General features: G+C 40.8%; 1 protein-coding gene across 1 annotated transcript in view; it reads right to left on the reverse strand.

The window, feature by feature from the left end:
* Nucleotides 1-268: 268 nt before the first annotated feature.
* The window catches only part of ZNF675 (zinc finger protein 675), a 35,716-nt gene continuing 17,377 nt past the window's right edge, over nucleotides 269-18,607 (reverse strand). Inside the window, 4 exon segments of the mRNA XM_004060423.4 lie at nucleotides 269-605; nucleotides 607-2,065; nucleotides 10,589-10,684; nucleotides 11,505-11,631. Of these exon segments, the coding sequence (XP_004060471.2) occupies nucleotides 518-605; nucleotides 607-2,065; nucleotides 10,589-10,684; nucleotides 11,505-11,631 (1,770 nt within the window). The 3' untranslated portion in view covers nucleotides 269-517.

Below are 18,607 nucleotides of genomic sequence, written 5' to 3' on the forward strand. Positions count from 1 at the left end.
CTCTGGTGTTTTCTAAAGCTACAGATTTTGAAAAAATGTGTTTTTTTAAATGTATTACATTTGCAGAGTTTTTCTCCCATACAGATTCACTAATGTTGAAAAAACTTTGAGCAACTGCTTCAGGGTTTTTCTCTAGTACAAAATGTATATGATAAGCTTTATGATACCAGTAAATGTACTACAACCCTCTTTATGTTTGTAATCTTTGTCTTCAAAACGAATACTCTTCTTCAAAGGCTTATATTTTCTTAAAATCTTTAGACAGTAATTGCATTTATAATGCTTTTATTAAGTACCAACATTCTGATATTAAGATGTCAACAGATATTAATGGCTATTTTACACTCTTTATATTTGTACAATTTTTCTTAAGTATAAATGCTTTCCTGTGCAATAAGGTTTGAGCCTTAACATTATTGCCAAATTGTTCACACTTGTAGTTTTCTCCAGTATGAATTATCTTACATACAATGAAGTGTGAAAACCATTTAAAGTCTTTGACACATTCTTTACATTTCTAGAATTTTTCACCAGTATTATTTCCTTTATATTTAGAAAAGTTTGAGGTGTTGTCAAAATCATTATCACACATTCCAGTTTTGTAGTTTCTCTCCAGTATGTATTTTTTTATGTTTAGTAAGGTTTGCAGATTGGTTAAAAGCTTTGTCACATCTGTCACATTTATAGGGTTTCTCTCCAGTATGAATTATCTTATGTTCAGTAAGTTTTGAGGATCGGCTAAAAGCTTTGCCACATTCTTCACATTTGTAGGGTTTCTCCCCAGTATGAATTCTTTTATGTGTAGTAAGGGATGAGGAGTGTTTAAAAGCTTTGCCACATTCTTCACACTTGTAGGGTATCTCTCCAGAATGAATTTTCTTATGTTCAGTAAGTTTTGAGGATTGGATAAAAGCTTTGCCACATTCTTCACATTTGTAGGGTTTCTTTCCAGTATGAAGTTTCTTATGTTCAGTAAGTTTTGAGGATCGGTTAAAAGCTTTGCCACATTCTTCACATTTGTAGGGTTTCTCTCCAGTGTGAATTCTCTTATGTGTAGTAAGGGCTGAGGAGTGTTTAAAAGCTTTGCCACATTCTTTACATTTGTAGGGTTTCTCTTCGGTATGAATTTTCCTATGTTCCGTAAGATTTGAGGATCGGTTAAAAGCTTTGCCACATTCCTCACATTTGTAGGGTTGCTCTCCAGTATGAATGTTTTTATGTTCAGTAAGTTTTGAGGATCGGTTAAAAGCTTTTCCACATTCTTCACATTTGTAGGGTTTTTCTCCAGTATGAATTCTCTTATGTGTAGTAAGGGTTGAGGATTGGGTAAAAGCCTTGCCACATTCTTCACATATGTAGGGTTGCTCTCCAGTATGAATTTTTTTATGTGTAGTAAGATTTGAGAACTGGTTAAAGGCTTTGCCACATTCTTCACATTTGTAGGGTTTCTCTCCTGTATGAATTATCTTATGTGTAGTAAGGTGTGAGGACTGGTTAAAGGCTTTGCCACATTCTTCACATTTGTATGGTTTCTCTCGAGTATAATCTTTTTTATATTCAGTAAGGTTTGAGAATTGGTTAAAAGTTCTGTCACATTCTTGACATTTGTAGAGTTTCTCACAAGTATAAATTCTTTTATGTTTAGTAAGCTTTGAAGATAGGTTAAAAGCTTTTTCACATTCTTCACATTTGCAGAAATTCACCTTGGTATAATTTCTTTCATGTTGAGTTAGGTGTGAAAGCATGCAAAATGATCTGCCACATTCTTTACATTTGAAAGGTTTATTTTCCATATGTTTTATCTTATGTCTATCTGAATGTGAAAATTTATTAAAGACTTTCACATATTTATCACATTGAAACATTTTGCTCTGCATAGTTGGTAAACATTGGTTAAGTCCATTATAACCTCCCTTGTGCACCTTACATTCATCCACACTTTTACAGCCTTTTAACTGAAAATTATCATTTCCACATTTTTCATATCTTCTCAGTGTCACTTTTTCAAAAGAATCTTTTATGTTCTGCTCTGGCCAAAACTCTTGGGCAAAATGAGAACACATTACTGAAAGAAATAAAAATAACACATTACTTTACAGACTCAGATAAATATACTTTCCAAACCTAACTTATAAAATTACACAAACTACATAAACAAGATGGCACCACAGGCCATAATTAAGTGTATGCATTGCCCCAGGTGAGCACAATGCAAAGAGCCACATAGAAAAAAAAAAAAATTCTGTCACATTTACCCAACACAGCTTTTTCTACTCCCCAATATAACATAATGTTTTCAGAAGTAAATTACAGCCAGGTGCAGTGACTCACACCTGTACTCCCAGCTCTTTAGGAGGCTGAGGCGGGCGGATCACGAGGTCAGCAGTTCAAGACCAGCCTGGCCAACATAGTGAAACCGCATCTCTAATAAAAATAGAAAAAAAATTACCCGGGCATGATGGTGGGAGCCTGTAGTCCCAGCTAATTGGGAGACTAAGGCAGGAGAACTGCTTGAACCTGGGAGGCTAAGGTTGCAGTGGGCCAAGATCGCACCATTACACTCCAGCCTGGGTGACAAAGCAAGACTCTGTCTCAAAAAAAAAAAAAAAAGTAAATTGCAAACTTCAATTATTTACATATAGAGGAATACCTGAGAGTAGATAATTTATAAAGAAAAAGGGTTTATTTGGCTCACAGTTCGGCAGACTGTACAAAAAGCGTGTGCCAGCATCTGCTTCTGGTGAGGGTCTCAGGAAGCTTACAATCACAGTGCAATGCACAGATTAACTGGACACATCACATGGTAAGATACAAAGCAAGTGTCAGGTAAAGAAGCCAGGTTTTTTTTTTTTTTTTTTTTAATGAACTAGCTCTTACTTGAATTAACAGAGTGTAAACTTACTGATTAACAAGAAGATAGTGCCAAGCCGTTCATGAGGAACTTTCCCTCATGACCTAAGCACCTCCCACTAGGTCCCATATTCACCTTCTATCAGGACCCAAATCAACAATGATGATTACATTGCAATATGAGGTTTGGAGAACATAGACATCCAAGCCATATCACAGACCAAATAGGCTTAACAGACCTGTACAAACCTTTTCAATCAAAAGCAAGAGAATACACAATATTCTTATTTGCACCTGGTGTATTCTGTTAGGACACAAATCAAGTCTTATTAAATTTAAGAATGCTGGCTGGGTGCATGCCTATAATCTCAACAATTTGGAAGACCCAGCTGGGCCAGAAATTTGACACCAGCCTGGGCAACATAGCAAGACCCTGTTCCCACAAATAACCAAAAAAATAGCCAGGCATGGTAGCAGCCATGGCACGTTTGTAGTGCCAGCTACTTGGGAGACTGAGGTAAAAGGATCCCTTGAGCCTGGGAGGTTATGGCTGCAGTGAGCCAAAATTATGCCACTGCACTCCAGCCTGAGTGACACAGTAAAATCTAACAGCAACAACAAATAAATTTAGGAAAACCAAAATTATAAACATTTTCTGACCAAAAGTGAATAAAACAAAAAATTAAAAGGAGAAGTAAAATTGGCAAATTGAAAAATATATGAAAATAAAACAGTCTTCAACATATTCTTGGTTCAAGGGCCAAAACACTTAATTTTTCAAAAATGTCAATGCAACCAAAAGTGGTGAACAAATTCAACATAATCTCTATAAAAAATGCATTAGCAGTGTCTCATGCCTATAATCCTAGCACTTTGGGAGGCTGAGGTGGGCAAATTACCTGAGGTCAGGAGTTTGGGACCAGCCTGGCCAACATGGTGAAACCTCTTCTCTACTAAAAACACAAAAATTAGCTGGGTGTGGTGGCATGTGCCTGTAGTCCCAGCTACACAGGAGTCTGAGGCAGGAGAATCACTTGAACCCAGGATGCAGAGGTTGCAGTGAGCCGAGACAGTGCCACTGCACTCCAGCCTGGGTGACAAAATGGGACTCCATCTCAAAAAAACAAAAAAGGTATACACACACACACACACACACACACACACACACACAATGGATTATTCAGCCTTAAATAAATCTTGTCAACATTTTAAGATAAACTTTGAGAATATTATGTCACCTGAAGTAAGCCAGTAACAAAATGATGGATACTATATGATTCCACTTATGTGAGATATCTTAATTAGTCACACTCATAGAAAGTGCAAGGGTGTTTGTCAACGGGTGGAGAGAGGATAAAATGGGCAGTTGTTAAGGGGTATTGAGTTTTAGTTTCACAAGATGAAAAATTTATAGAAGTCTTTTGCATAACAATACAAATATACTAAACATGGCTGAAATGTACAGTTTTTTTTGAGACAGGTTCTCACTCTGTCATTCAAGTTTGAGTAAAGTGGCACAATTATGGCTCACTGTAGCCTCAAACTGCCAGGCTAAAGTAATCCTGCACCATCAATCTCCCAAAAAGCTGGGACCACAGGTGCACACCACCATGCCTGGCTATTTTTTAAAATTTTTTGTAGACAGAGAATCTCCATACGTTTCCCAGGCTAGTCTCATACTTTTGGGCACAAGCAATTCTCCTGCCTTGGCCTCCCAAAATCCAGGGATCAAAGATGTGAGCCACTACCATGCCTGGCCCTGAAATACACACTTCAATAGATTTTAGATGGTAAAATTTATGTGGTTTTACAATTAAATTTTTTAAAAGAAAAAATGGAAAAATACAGAATTATAAATCTTTACATGAATTACCTTCAAATCACAAAAGTGTTTCTCTCACACAAAAGAAATATATATTTATTATTAAACACATGGTGAAAATAAGACTATCTCACTGGGTGTGGTGGCTCACGCCTTGTAATCCCAGTACTTTGGGAGGCCAAGGCAGGTGGATCACCTGAGGTCAGGAGTTGGAGACCAGCCTGACCACATGGAGAAACCTCGTCTCTACTAAAAGTACAAAAAATTAGCTGGGCATGGTGGCGCATGCCTGTAATCCCAGCTGCTTGAGAGGCTGAAGCAGGAGAATCACTTCAACCTGGGAGGCAGAGGTTGCAGTGGGCAGAGGTCACACCACTGCACTCCAGCCTGGGCAACAAGAGTGAAACTCCATCTCGAAAGAACAAAAAAAGACTATCTCCATGACTAATCACTTAGACAAGATAAAACAATCATTGAAAATCAGCTAAGAAAGAATACATACAAGATAAGCCATAACCAAAATTGGGGTCATATTCATAGATAAACACACATAAGTAATCTGATTGGGATAGATATGTGGCTGATTTATTTCTTAATTAAATCCCACAAAGTGTACAAACAATTGCAAATTGTCTAAAATGGTAAAACAAAAAAACAATAAACAGATGTCAAACTGAAAAAACACACTAATATGGAATGGCAAAACCATGGTAAGAGAAACGTTTACTCATAAAATCTTGCAGGCAACACTGATATAGCATTAAAAATGATGTCTCTAGGCCAGATGCAGTGGCTCACGTCTGTAATCCCAGCACATTAGGAGGTGAGGCTGGCAGATCACAAGTTCAGGGGTTTGAGACCAGACTCGGCAACACGGTGAAACCCTGTCTCTACTAAAAATGCAAAAAAATTAGCCAGGTGTGGTGGTGCACACCTGTAATCCTAGATACTCAGGAGGTGGAGGCAGGAGAATTGCTTAAACCCGGTAGGCAGAGGTTGGAGTGAGTCAAGATTGCACCATCGCACTCCAGCCTGGGAAACAGGAGCAAAACTCCATCTCAAAATAATAAAAAAAACAACAACAACACAAAAAAAACAAAGACAATTTTGGGCCAGGCTCTGTGGCTCACACCTGTACCAGAACTTTGGGAGGCCAAGGAAGATGGATCACGAGGTCAGGAGTTCAAGACCAGCCTGGCCAACATGGTGAAACCCCATCTCTACTAAAAGTACAAAAATTAGCCAGACATGGTGGCATGTGCCTATAGTCCCAGCTACTCAGGAGGCTGAGACAGGAGAATCACTTGAACCTGGGAGGTGGAGGTTGCAGTAAGCAGAGATTGTACCACTGAACTTCAGGCTGGATGACAGGATGAGACTCTGTCTCAAAAAAACGACGGAAATTTTACGTCTTAAATATATGCTATTGTTACACAAAACAAAACTGCTGTAATCCAACTTTAGAAGCAAAAAAATAGCCTTACATTGCTGTATATATCTATAGATCTATATAGAGATATAGATCTATATCTAGATATATAGATATATCTATATAGATCTATATCTAGATATATAGATATGTCTATAGATCTATATCTAGATATATAGATATATCTATACAGATATAGATATATCTATATATCTATGTAGATATAGATATAGATATATAGATATATCTATATATCTATATATAGATATATCGATATAGATATAGATATAGATCTACAGATCTATAGATATCTATAGATATAGATCTACAGATCTATAGATATCTATAGATATAGATCTACAGATCTATAGATATCTATAGATATAGATCTACAGATCTATAGATATCTATAGATATAGATCTACAGATCTATAGATATCTATAGATATAGATCTACAGATCTATAGATATCTATAGATATAGATCTACAGATCTATAGATATCTATAGATATAGATCTACAGATCTATAGATATCTATAGATATAGATCTACAGATCTATAGATATCTATAGATATAGATCTACAGATCTATAGATATCTATAGATATAGATCTACAGATCTATAGATATCTATAGATATAGATCTACAGATCTATAGATATCTATAGATATAGATCTACAGATCTATAGATATCTATAGATATAGATCTACAGATCTATAGATATCTATAGATATAGATCTACAGATCTATAGATATCTATAGATATAGATCTACAGATCTATAGATATCTATAGATATAGATCTACAGATCTATAGATATCTATAGATATAGATCTACAGATCTATAGATATCTATAGATATAGATCTACAGATCTATAGATATCTATAGATATAGATCTACAGATCTATAGATATCTATAGATATAGATCTACAGATCTATAGATATCTATAGATATAGATCTACAGATATAGATATCTATAGATATAGATCTACAGATCTATAGATATCTATAGATATAGATCTACAGATCTATAGATATCTATAGATATAGATCTACAGATCTATAGATATCTATAGATATAGATCTACAGATCTATAGATATCTATAGATATAGATCTACAGATCTATAGATATCTATAGATATAGATCTACAGATCTATAGATATCTATAGATATAGATCTACAGATCTATATCTATCGATCTATAGATATCGATAGATAGATATAGATCTATAGATATCGATAGATATAGATCTATAGATATCGATCTATAGATAGATATAGATCTATAGAGATCAATCTATAGATAGATATAGATCTATAGAGATCAATCTATAGATAGATATAGATCTATAGAGATCTATATCTATATATAAAATGTTAAATATATAAAAATATATATATTGCAGAATATGGTTAGAGTGATATATAAAACAAATATCTGCGAATAAATTATATTATTTAGATACAGGCTGGACAAAATGGGTGCAAATCATAGAATTGTTTTTTCCTACATAGAGCCTAAATTTATAAGTGACAGTTTTAGTAAATATGGAGTGCCTGCAAATTATCTAATTTACTTTAGACATTACATGTAAATTCTAGCATATTGTTCTAAATTTCTAAATCTAAAATTACAGACAAAATTGAAACAGAAAATGGAGAATAAAAATGTATAGCAGGAGTGAAATTGGTAAGATGGGAGAATAAAAGGTGCCCTATTTTGTTATCTCCTGCACAGCAAGACAATTTGTCAGCCATCCCTGACAAAAATGCCTTTATGTGATTGCCAGGCATCATGGCTCACACCTGTAATGAAAGATACATGGTATATTAAGTTTAGAGAATTGCTTCAGGTTAGGATTTCAAAATCAGCCTAAATTATGTATGTAGCAAGACTCCATCTCAAAATAAGTGCCTTTGAGAGCTTTGAGATCCAGAGAGAGAGGGAGTTGTGGAACTCTGATAAAGCCCAAGATTTAAAAGTCTTCTTTTCAGAAGGCAGGCCCTCATTCAGGTGCAAACTACAGGATCCCTGTTCTTAACTACAGACTAGGAAATGGCCCACCCAACTTGGTCCCACTGAGAATTCTGAACTTACTATGTAACCATCCCAAACTCCTCCCAGCCAAAGTCTGGGAGAGATTCTGCTTTTCCAGAGGCCCAGAGGAAGATACTCATTTATAGCCATGTGGACTGGCCTAAGGTAAAGGACCTTAGCCTTTACTGTGGTCCTTGAAGCAGTTCAATGACTCAGTTCCAGCTCGCTGAGCCACAGTTTATGGTCAGTTCTGCCTATACAGAAACCCACACAGTGACCTGGAAAGATCCTTTCTGGTACTCGCTGAAAGCCATAGTCATTCACATTTTGATATAAGGCCCACCATATGCAGACCCTACTGCAAAAACCTGCCCTAGTGTCTGCCCTACAGAGCAAAATCCCCTGCCAAAATTCAGTCTGTCCAAAATGGGAATTTAAACTACCCAAGTTTTTTAGGACAAGCCAACTAAAGGTCGACCCTAGTGCAGACCCAGCAGCCTTGTGACAAAGCTACAACCCCCTCTCCACTACAAACCCAGAGGGCATCCCATCACCCTGAGTGTCCAACAAAAGATCTTTACCTTCTGAAACCAGTTTATAAAAACTTGAGGTGTTTTCTCCTTCTGTACACAGATGCCAACGCAAAACTATATTGTGCCCATTGTCAATGCTGCTAGTTTAACATAACACTGAAAGTACTGGCAGAAGAATTAGTTGAAAAATGAAAAAGAGCAATTGAAATTGAAGACACATAAGTAAAAAGTTGCTGGCTGTAGCTTATATGATCATATATCTAAACATAAACAGTACATTAAAACTTGTAAATACACTCAGTAAATCAGAAAAATATAAAACTAACATACAAGTTAGGGTTCCATAAACTTAAACTCTCTGATAAAATAAGAGAAAAAACTTATTTACAATAGCATTAAAATAATAAATTTCTGAGAACAAATTTAACCAAGGAGGTACAAAATCTTTACAGTGAGAGATATATCAGTGAAAGATATTAGAAAAGACATAAATAAACTTGAAAATATTTTATGTCTATGAACTGAAAGAATAAATACTGTTAAAGTGCCATGTTATCCAAAATGATCTATAGATTCAAGACTCCTTATCAAAATTCCAGTGGCATTTGCTTTTCACAGTAATAAAAAATACAATTCTAAAATTTAAATGAAACTATGATATACTTTAAATAGCCGAAGCAAGCTTGAGAAAAAAGAACAAAGTAGAAGAATATCATACTTTGTAATTTTCCTTTTTTTTGAGACGGAGTCCCACTCTATAGCCAGGCTGGAGTGCAGTGGCACAAACTTGGCTCACTGTAACCTCCACCTCCCGGGTTCAATCGATTCTCCTGCCTCAGCCTCCTGAGTAGCTGGGAGTACAGATGTGTGTCACCACACCCAGCTAATTTTTTGTATTTTTAGTAGACACGGGGTTTCACCATGTTAGCCACGTTTACAACTGCTGAATCAAGAGAAAGATTTATCTCTGTGAGATGAATGCACACATCACAAAGCAGTTTCTCAGAAAGCTTCTTTCTAGTTTTTATCTGACCTCCTGATCTGCCCACCTCAGCCTCCCAAAGTGCTGGGATTATAGGCGTGAGCCACCGTGCCTGGCCCTTGAGCCGATGCCCAGCCCTTTATAATTTCAAGACTACATTTGAAGATTATAGAAATACAAACAAGTAAAATGTGTAGAAAAATGAAAAAAAAAAAGGGCGGGGAATAGTGGCTCACACCTGTAGTCCCAGCACTTTGGGAAGCCAAGGTAAGCAAATGACCTGAGGGCAGGAGTTTGAGACCAGCCTGGCCAACATGGTGAAACCCCATCTCTACTAAAAACACAAAATTAGCCAGGCGTGGTGGCACATGCTTGTAATCCCAGCTATTTGGGAGGCTGAGACAGGAGAACTACTTAAATCCAAGAGGCAAAAGTTACAGTGAGTCAAGACTGTAGCACTGCACCCCAGCCTGGGCTACAGAGCAAGACTCTGTCTCAGAAAAAAAGAAGGAAAGAAAACAACAGAAAAGAAACCACTTCTCATACGTTTCAGACAAGATGGAAAAAAAAGAACTTAAAAAATCATTTAACAGAGTTTCTCAAAATTATGTAGGTATTTCTGTGCCTCCAAAAAAAATGAGTAAGGATTCAGATTGCACAGTCTCTTGTATGCCATGAAGAGGACACTGGTTCTCATCGAAAACTTAAAGGAAAATTACCAAAAATGTAAACAGAAACCTTAGAGAATTTAAAAGCATAAGACAGAAAATGCTCAAATGTGAGAGCATAAAATACTCAGGCTTTCCAGAAACTATTTCCTTTAAAACACGGCTTCCCAAATCACATTTTAAGGACTGGCTTTCTCTTTGACCTTTGGACCTCTCATCAGTGTCACCTGTTGTATTCACTTTCATTCTCACTTACCTGGGGGTTCATTCACCATCTCATGTCTCTTCACAGTCAAAGGCTCTTTTTCTTGCTCCAGACAGGTGATCAGGTCTTGCTTAGAGACAGCAATACCTGTTTTATTAAAAAATAAATAACATGAATCTTGCTCATATTCTCCAATTACCAACCTAGTAATGTGCTCAGTAAAGACAATATAATGGAATAGTCTAGTAAATTAATCCCAAAATACTGACTTATAACAGAAATTTTTAAATACTTAGAAAATATTCTAAATTTGTAGGTTCTTAATTTTACTACCCAGTACTACTGAATCAAAACTTGGTGTTGGCAATTCGATTTTAAGGTGTGGGCAACAATATTTTATGCCACTAAACTTCTGAAATTACCACTAGAGTGAAGGACACAGATCAGCTCAGGAATGTTGTAAGTTCAGATCAAGATGAAACATACTAAAGAAATTCTTCTCTATACAGACAAATCCTTAAGATTTTCTCAAAAACAGGGATCTGAAACTCATTTATGCAAAGCATACATTACCAAAATATATTCTACAAAGAAGAGAAATGAAACCTTTATGGTATATTAGAAACTGTCTGTTGGGACAGGCATGGTGGCTCACACCAGTAATCCCAGCACTTTGGGAGGCCGAGGCAAATGGCTCATCTGAGGTCAGGAGTTCGAGACCAGCCTGGACAACATGGTGAAACCCTGTCTCTACCAAAAATACAAAAAAAATTAGCTAGGCATGGTGGCTCACGCCTGTAATCCCAGCTACTTGGAAGGCTGAGGCACGAGAATTGCTTGAACCCGGGAGGCGGAGGTTGCAGTGAGCCAAGACTGCACCACTGCACTCTAGCCTGGTGACAGAGCCAGACTCCGTCTCAAAAGAAAAACAAAAAAAAAAAACAAACTGTGTTTAAGTTATCCTTACCCAGGAAGACCAGGTTTCTGTAGTTCTCTAAAATCACATTTTTATATAAATTCCGCTGTGCAGTGTCCAGGCATTGCCATTCTTCCAGAGAGAATTCTATGGCCACATCCCTAAATGTCAACAGTCCCTGAAAAACACATACACACAAACATATTCACCAGGTAGCCAACAGAGATTATAATTTGACTCAAGGTAAAATGAGAGACTAAAGAGAACAGGTTCTGATTTATAGGAGTGACTGAAATTATCCAATAAAATCATATTTTTTACACAGAAATATTTCCTAATGTGTTCTCTAACCCTGAGAAAACAGAGTGGCACAAGAGCCACAACACCAGTGTATATATAATAATTTTCTAAATAATAACATATATAATAGGTCAGGCACAGTGGCTCATGCCTTTAATCCCAGCACTTTGGGAGGCCGAGGCGGGCAGATCACCTGAGGTTGGGAGTTCCAAGGCCCACCTGACCAACATGGAGAAACCTAGTCTACTAAAAATACAAAATTAGCCAGGCCTGGTGGTGCATGCATGTAATCCCAGCTACTCAGGAGGCTGAGGCAGGAGAATCACGAGAATGGCTTGAACCTGGGAGGTGGAGGCTGTGGTGAGTGGAGATTGCAGTGAGCTGAGATCGTACCATTGCACTCCAGCGTGGGCAACAAGAGTGAGACTCCATCTCAAAAAAATACATAATTAAGGGCATAAACACAAACACGTAGCTTTTTGAGAGCTTCACAAGCTTCTGTGTAATAAACGCTATCTTGTTTAAATAATAGCTAATTGAGAACACAGATGGAGCCTCAACATTAGATGTTCTCCATTTTTACTAAGGACCGCAGGTTTCCCCAATAGAAATGTTGAGTTATCTGCACCTTTGCATGTTCAATAGCCACAGGTAACATTTTTAATATTGCAGATTATAAAATAATCGTGAGAATTCTGCATGGCATATAAGAAGTCATGATGTAGAGAAGGCTCTGGTATATGGAAAAGAAGTATTTTTCAGAGACTCTTGACTATCATAAGAGTTTTTAGAAGTAGTTAAAACAAACTCATTAGGGAGAAAAAACCCAAGTAGAGAAGTCAAAGTTTGCAGGTACTAAACGCATGGCATTCCAGGAGGCAGAGCGGACACAGCTCTTGATCTGAGACATGTTTAACCGAAAAAAAGCCATTTCTTCCTTTCTCTGAAAATTCTTTTCACATGCGATTCTCTGGTCAAATTACACCTGCATCTGGAGAATATGCCTTTAAAGGTATCAGCACCACATGTTTACCTGGTACCACCACACTCACAGGCAGAAGGACCAAGACTCGCAGAAAAAGTCCACCCATTTCTGTCCTTCATACCAGAAGCGATTCAGGAACCATGAGCTGCTCCACGGAGATAAAAGTAAAAGTTCCTTTTCTTCTGTCCTCAGGTGCCCTCCCCTGCCATGGACATCAGCAATTTCTGCTACAGCAATGAAAATACGGGCCACACTTTCCTGTCACTACCAAACCAAACAGAACCAGCCCTTTGACCATTCTTTAGAGCAAAGGTAGAACTTAACTCTCATGAATTTATCTTAAACCCCTCATACTTGATTTTGGCCTCACTTTAGAGTCACAAGAGGCACTTAATTAAAACAACATGGGCGGGAACAGCGGCTCACACCTGTAATCGCAGCACTTTGGGAGGCCAAAGCGGGCAGATCACTCGAGGCCAGGAGTTTGAGAACAACCTGGCCAACATGGCAAAACCCCATCTCTACTAAAAATACACAAATTAGCCAGGCATAATGGTACGCGCCTGTAATCTCAGCTACTTGGAAGGCAGAGGCAGGAGAATCGTTTAAACCTGGCAGGCGAATGTTGCAGTAACCTCAGGTCGCACCACTGTACTCCAGCCTGAGCAACGGAGTGAGACTCCATGTCAAAAACAAAAAACAAAACATGATACCTCTGCCCAGAAGAATAAACAGACCTGTGGATAGGGCACAAGTAGATATTTCTGCAAACTGGCCATGTAATCTTAATTAGAAACCTGAGCTGGGCATGGTGGCTCACACCTGTTATCTCAGCACTTTGGGAGGCCAAGACAGGGGGATCACTTGAGGTCAGGAGTTCCTGACCAGCCTGGCCAACATGGTGAAACCCCGTCTCTATTAAAAATACAAAAATTAGCCAGCCGAGGTGGCACTTGCTTATAATCCCAGCTACTCAGGATTCTGAGGCAGGAGAATCGCTTGAACCCAGGAGGTGGAGGTTACAGTGAGCTGAAATCGCACCACTGCGCTCCAGCCTGGGCACAGAGCAAGACCCCACCTCAAAAAAAAAAAAAAAAATCAAACCTGGGCTGAAAACCACTTAGCTGGGCATTGCCTTTAAAGCTTTAATGGGCTTAAAAAATACTTGGAAACTGTGGCTCCACTCTCTGTGATGTAATTCTGCAGACTTAGGGTTCATGAGTGGTTCTTTTGTTCTTTGGGTTTTTGTGTGTGTGTGTGATGGAGTGTCGCTCTGTAGCGCAGGCTGGAGTGCAGTGGCGCGATCTCGACTCACTGCAACCTCCGGCCCCTGGGTTCAAGCGATTCTCCTGCCTCAGCCTTGAGTAGCTGGGATAACACAGGTGCCTGCCACCACAAGCAGCTAATTTTTTGTGTATTTTAAGTAGAGGCAGGGTTTCACCATGTTGGTCAGGCTGGTCTCAAACTCCAGACCTCTAGTGATTCGCCCAACTTGGCCTCCCAAAGTGCTGGGATTAAAGGCATGAGCCATGGCAGCCAGCCATTAATGGGTATTTTAAACGCATTAATATTCCCTATCAATTGCTCTTCTGGGGCTCATGATTAGCATTAGAGAAAGCAGGCACAGCATGGAGTCCCTTACACTCAGCACTCTTGTTACAACACAAATACTTCTCAAATGAAGACTACCAATTTTCATATTCTTTGCTGGCTCTTTAAAGTTTACAGAATAAACAGAAGGCAGCAACATCTAAATAAGTCTGCATTTGGAAACCATAAGGTACACATGTACTAATGAGGCAGGAGGATAGGGTCTGGAGGCAGGGAACCTAAGACCATTTCACACCGAATTCCTAGACCTAAATGGAAAGGAAAACTAACTTTCCATGCCTAAGTAACAAAAAGACCAGAGGCTATTGCCTTTGCAAATCCCCACCTTTTCTGTGAGGCAGATAGGAAATTTGCTGTCCACAACCATTCAGACTGATTGTGGGCTGAGTCTCTATTTGAATAAAAGTGACACTTTGTAACTTCACCTTAGCCTCTAATTGGTTGCTTTTGCAATCAATTGGATATTTGCAGAGGATTGTGACTTTTTTAACTTCGAGTCAGCATCTGATTGGTTTCTTTCTGCAACTAATCAGAGCAATTGTGGGCCACCACTTCATTTACATGAGGTGAGCATCAAGTGGCCAATGGGAAACCTCTAGGGGTTATCTGAACCCAAGAAAATTCTGTTGTCTGGGACCTTAAGCCTTTGTTCTGGCCCACTTTCACACTGCAGAGTGTAATTTCATTTTCAATAAACCCGTTTGTTCCTTTGTTGCTTCATTCTTTTCTTGCTTTGCTGTTTCATCCAATTCTTTGTTCAAAAGGCCAAGAATCTGGACAACTTGCAGTCAAGACCCTCTACTGGTAATTTATTTTGGTGAGCCAGGCAGGAGAGGAGGTAGGCCCAAAGTATTGGATTTAATTTTTTCCTTTCTCCTTTTACATACAGGGAAGTCTTTCTCTCTTTTTCTCTTTCTCTCTCTCTCCTCCCCTCCCCCCGACCCAGGGCCACTTTTTGAAGAAACTGAAAGGTTTCCACGTGCAAGTGCCTGACTACCACCTCACAGTTTGGGTGAGGGACCTGAGACCTTTCGTCTGTTTGTATTTCTGAGTCCTATTGTTTTTGTCCTTTTTCTGAGACTGTGTCCGGAATTGGTGGGTTCTTGGTCTCACTGACTTCAAGAATGAAGCCGCGGACCCTCGCAGTGAGTGTTACAGCTCTTAAGGTGGCACGTCTGGAGTTTGTTCCTTCTGATGTTCAGATGTGTTCGGAGTTTCTTCCTTCTGGTGGGTTCGTGGTCTTGCTGGCTCAGGAGTGAAGCCGCAGACCTTCGCGGTGAATGTTACAGCTCTTAAGGCAGTGCATCTGGAGTTGTTCATTTCTCCCGGTGGGCTCGTGGTGTCGCTGGCTTCAGGAGTGAAGCTGCAGATCTTCGCGGTGAGTGTTACAGCTCATAAAAGCAGTGTGGACCCAAAGAGTGAGCAGTAGCAAGATTTATTGCAAAGAGCTAAAGAACAAAGATTCCACACTGTGGAAGGGGACCCCAGTGGGTTGCCACTGCTGGCTCGGGCAGCCTGCTTTTATTGTCTTATCTGGCCCCACCCACATCCTGCTGATTGGTAGAGCCGAGTGGTCTGCTTTGACAGGGCGCTGATTGGTGCCTTTACAATCCCTGAGCTAGACACAAAGGTTCTCCACGTCCCCAGCAGATTAGTTACATACAGAGTATCGACACAAAGGTTCTCCAAGGCCCCACCAGAGTAGCTAGAATGTCGACTGGTGCACTCACAAACCCTGAGCTAGACATAAATGTTCTCCAAGGCCCCACCAGAGCAGCTAGATACAGAGTGTCAATTGGTGCACTCACAAACCTTGAGCTAAACACAGAGTGCTGACTGGAGTGTTTACAAACCTTGAGCTAGATACAGAGTGCCGACTGGTGTGTTTACAATCCCTGAGCTAGACATAAAGGTTCTCCAAGGCCCCACCAGAGCAGCTAGACACAGAGTGTCGACTGGTGCACTCACAAACCCTGAGCTAGACACAGGGTGCTGATTGGTGTGTTTACAATCCCTGAGCTACACATAAAGGTTCTCCAAGGCCCCACCAGAGCAGCTAGATACAGTGTCGATTGGTGCACTCATAAACCTTGAGCTAGACACAGGGTGCTCCAAGACCCCACCAGAGCAGCTAGATACAGTGTCGACTGGTGCACTCACAAACCCTGAGCTAGACACAGGGTGCTGATTGGTGTTTACAAACGTTGAGCTAGATACAGAGTGCCGATTGGTGTATTTACAATCCCTGAGATAGACACAGGGTGCTCCAAGGCCCCACCAGAGCAGCTAGATACAGAGTGTCGATTGGTGCACTCACAAACCCTGAGCTAGACACAGGGTGCTGATTGGTGTGTTTACAATCCCTGAGCTAGACATACTCTCCACGTACCCACCAGACTCAGGAGCCCAGCTGGCTTCACCCAGTGGATCCCGCACCGGGGCTGCAGGTGGAGCTGCCTGCCAGTCCTGCGCCATGCGCTCGCACTCCTCAGCCCTTGGGCGGTCGATGGGACTGGGCGCCGTGGAGCAGGGAGCGGCATCCGTCAGGGAGGCTCGGGCTGCACAGGAACCCACAGAGGCGAGGGAAGACTCAGGCATGGCAGACTGCAGTCCCGAGGCCTGCCCCGCGGGAAGGCAGCTAAGGCCCGGCGAGAAATGGAGCGCAGCGCCAGTGGGCTGGCACTGCTGGGGGACCCAGTACACCCTCCGCAGCCGCTGGCCCGGGTGCTAAGTCCCTCATTGCCCGGGGCGGGCAGGGCCGGCCGGGAGCTCTGAGTGCGAGGCCCGCCAAGCCCACGCCCACCTGGAACTCCAGCTGGCCCGCAAGCGCCGCACGCAGCCCCGGTTCCCGCTCCCGCCTCTCCCTCCACACCTCCCTACAAGCTGAGGGAGGGAGTCAGCTCCGGCCTTGGCCAGCCCAGAAAGGGGCTCCCACAGTGCAGCGGTGGGCTGAAGGGCTCCTCAAGTGCCGCCAAAGTAGGAGCCCAGGCAAAGGAGGTGCCAAGAGCAAGCGAGAGCTGTGAGGACTGCCAGCACGCTGTCACCTCTCAAGACCTTTTCCTTTTCTCCTTTTTCAGTCTTTCAGCAGCCATTTTCTAGTAGATGTTGGTAATTGAGTGGAACTAGCCAGAGCCACTCTCTTATGTTCTCTGAAGGCCAATGAGCAAACAGGGCTGCCTGTCCTGCCCAGAAGGGGGATTTTCTATCCTTTCTGGTTATAGTCCCTGATCCCTATATATGACACAGTTGGCAGCGGGCAGTTCGCCCAGGGTGAACTCACATGTTTCAGGTGACTTAAACCTTCTTTTCTTTTCTTACGCTAAATTCTTCCCTTCCCCCACTCAACTAGCTATGAACAGAAAACCCACCTAGCTATGCAAAAAGGTTATATAAGTCGGAGGGTCCAAGCATGTTGCAGGTGGTCTGTGAGGTGCATGGTGGGGGGGGGAGGGACTTATGAAAGGAAATGTATTATTGCTGAAGTTGAGAGAGTTAAAGGGTTGCTTTAAATGGGATAGATAAACCTTTAAAAAAGCTCATAGTAGTCCGGGCACGGTGGCTCATGCCTGTAATCCCAGCACTTTGAGATGCTGAGGCGGACAGATCATAAGGTCAGGAGTTCGAGACCTGCCTGACCAACTAAAACTACAAAAAAATTAGTCTTGCATTGTGGCACGCACCTGTAATGCCAGCTACTCAGGAGGCTGAGGCAGGAGAATCGCTTGAATCCAGGAGGCAGAGGTTGCAGTGAGCCAAGATCATGCCGCTGCACTCCAGCCTGGACAAAAGACTCTGTCTCAAAAAAAAATTTAAAAAGAAACAACACCTCATAGTAGGTCATCAGTGGTGGAGGGAACCATTCTAAAGTTGTGCTGGCACCTATCTAAGGTCAGAGCCATCTGACAGACTAAGTATGGGGCCTAAAGAGGGGATGTTCCCAGAGACCCCAGTCTGGGCCAAGAAGTTTTCCAGGGAGATGCCCCAGGAAAAATTTGGGTCACCTAATGAGCCCTCTACTTTGCAAAGTCCTCTTCTTTTTTCTTTTCTCTAGACCACTATGAGCAACTCTTAATCTATTTCACCTGATTCCACTGTGGGGCACTCTATTTCCAATTCTGATTCCCTGCTTGGCTATATCTTCCACCATTAGAATCAATTTGACCCTGACAATCTAAAGAGAAAATGTATAATATTTTTCTGCAATACTGTCTGGCCCTATTATGAGCTGCTCAGTTCAGAACACTGGGCAGTCAATGGT

Source organism: Gorilla gorilla, chromosome 20 (assembly GCF_029281585.2).
Source record: "Gorilla gorilla gorilla isolate KB3781 chromosome 20, NHGRI_mGorGor1-v2.1_pri, whole genome shotgun sequence".
Classification (NCBI taxonomy): Eukaryota; Metazoa; Chordata; class Mammalia; order Primates; family Hominidae; genus Gorilla; species Gorilla gorilla.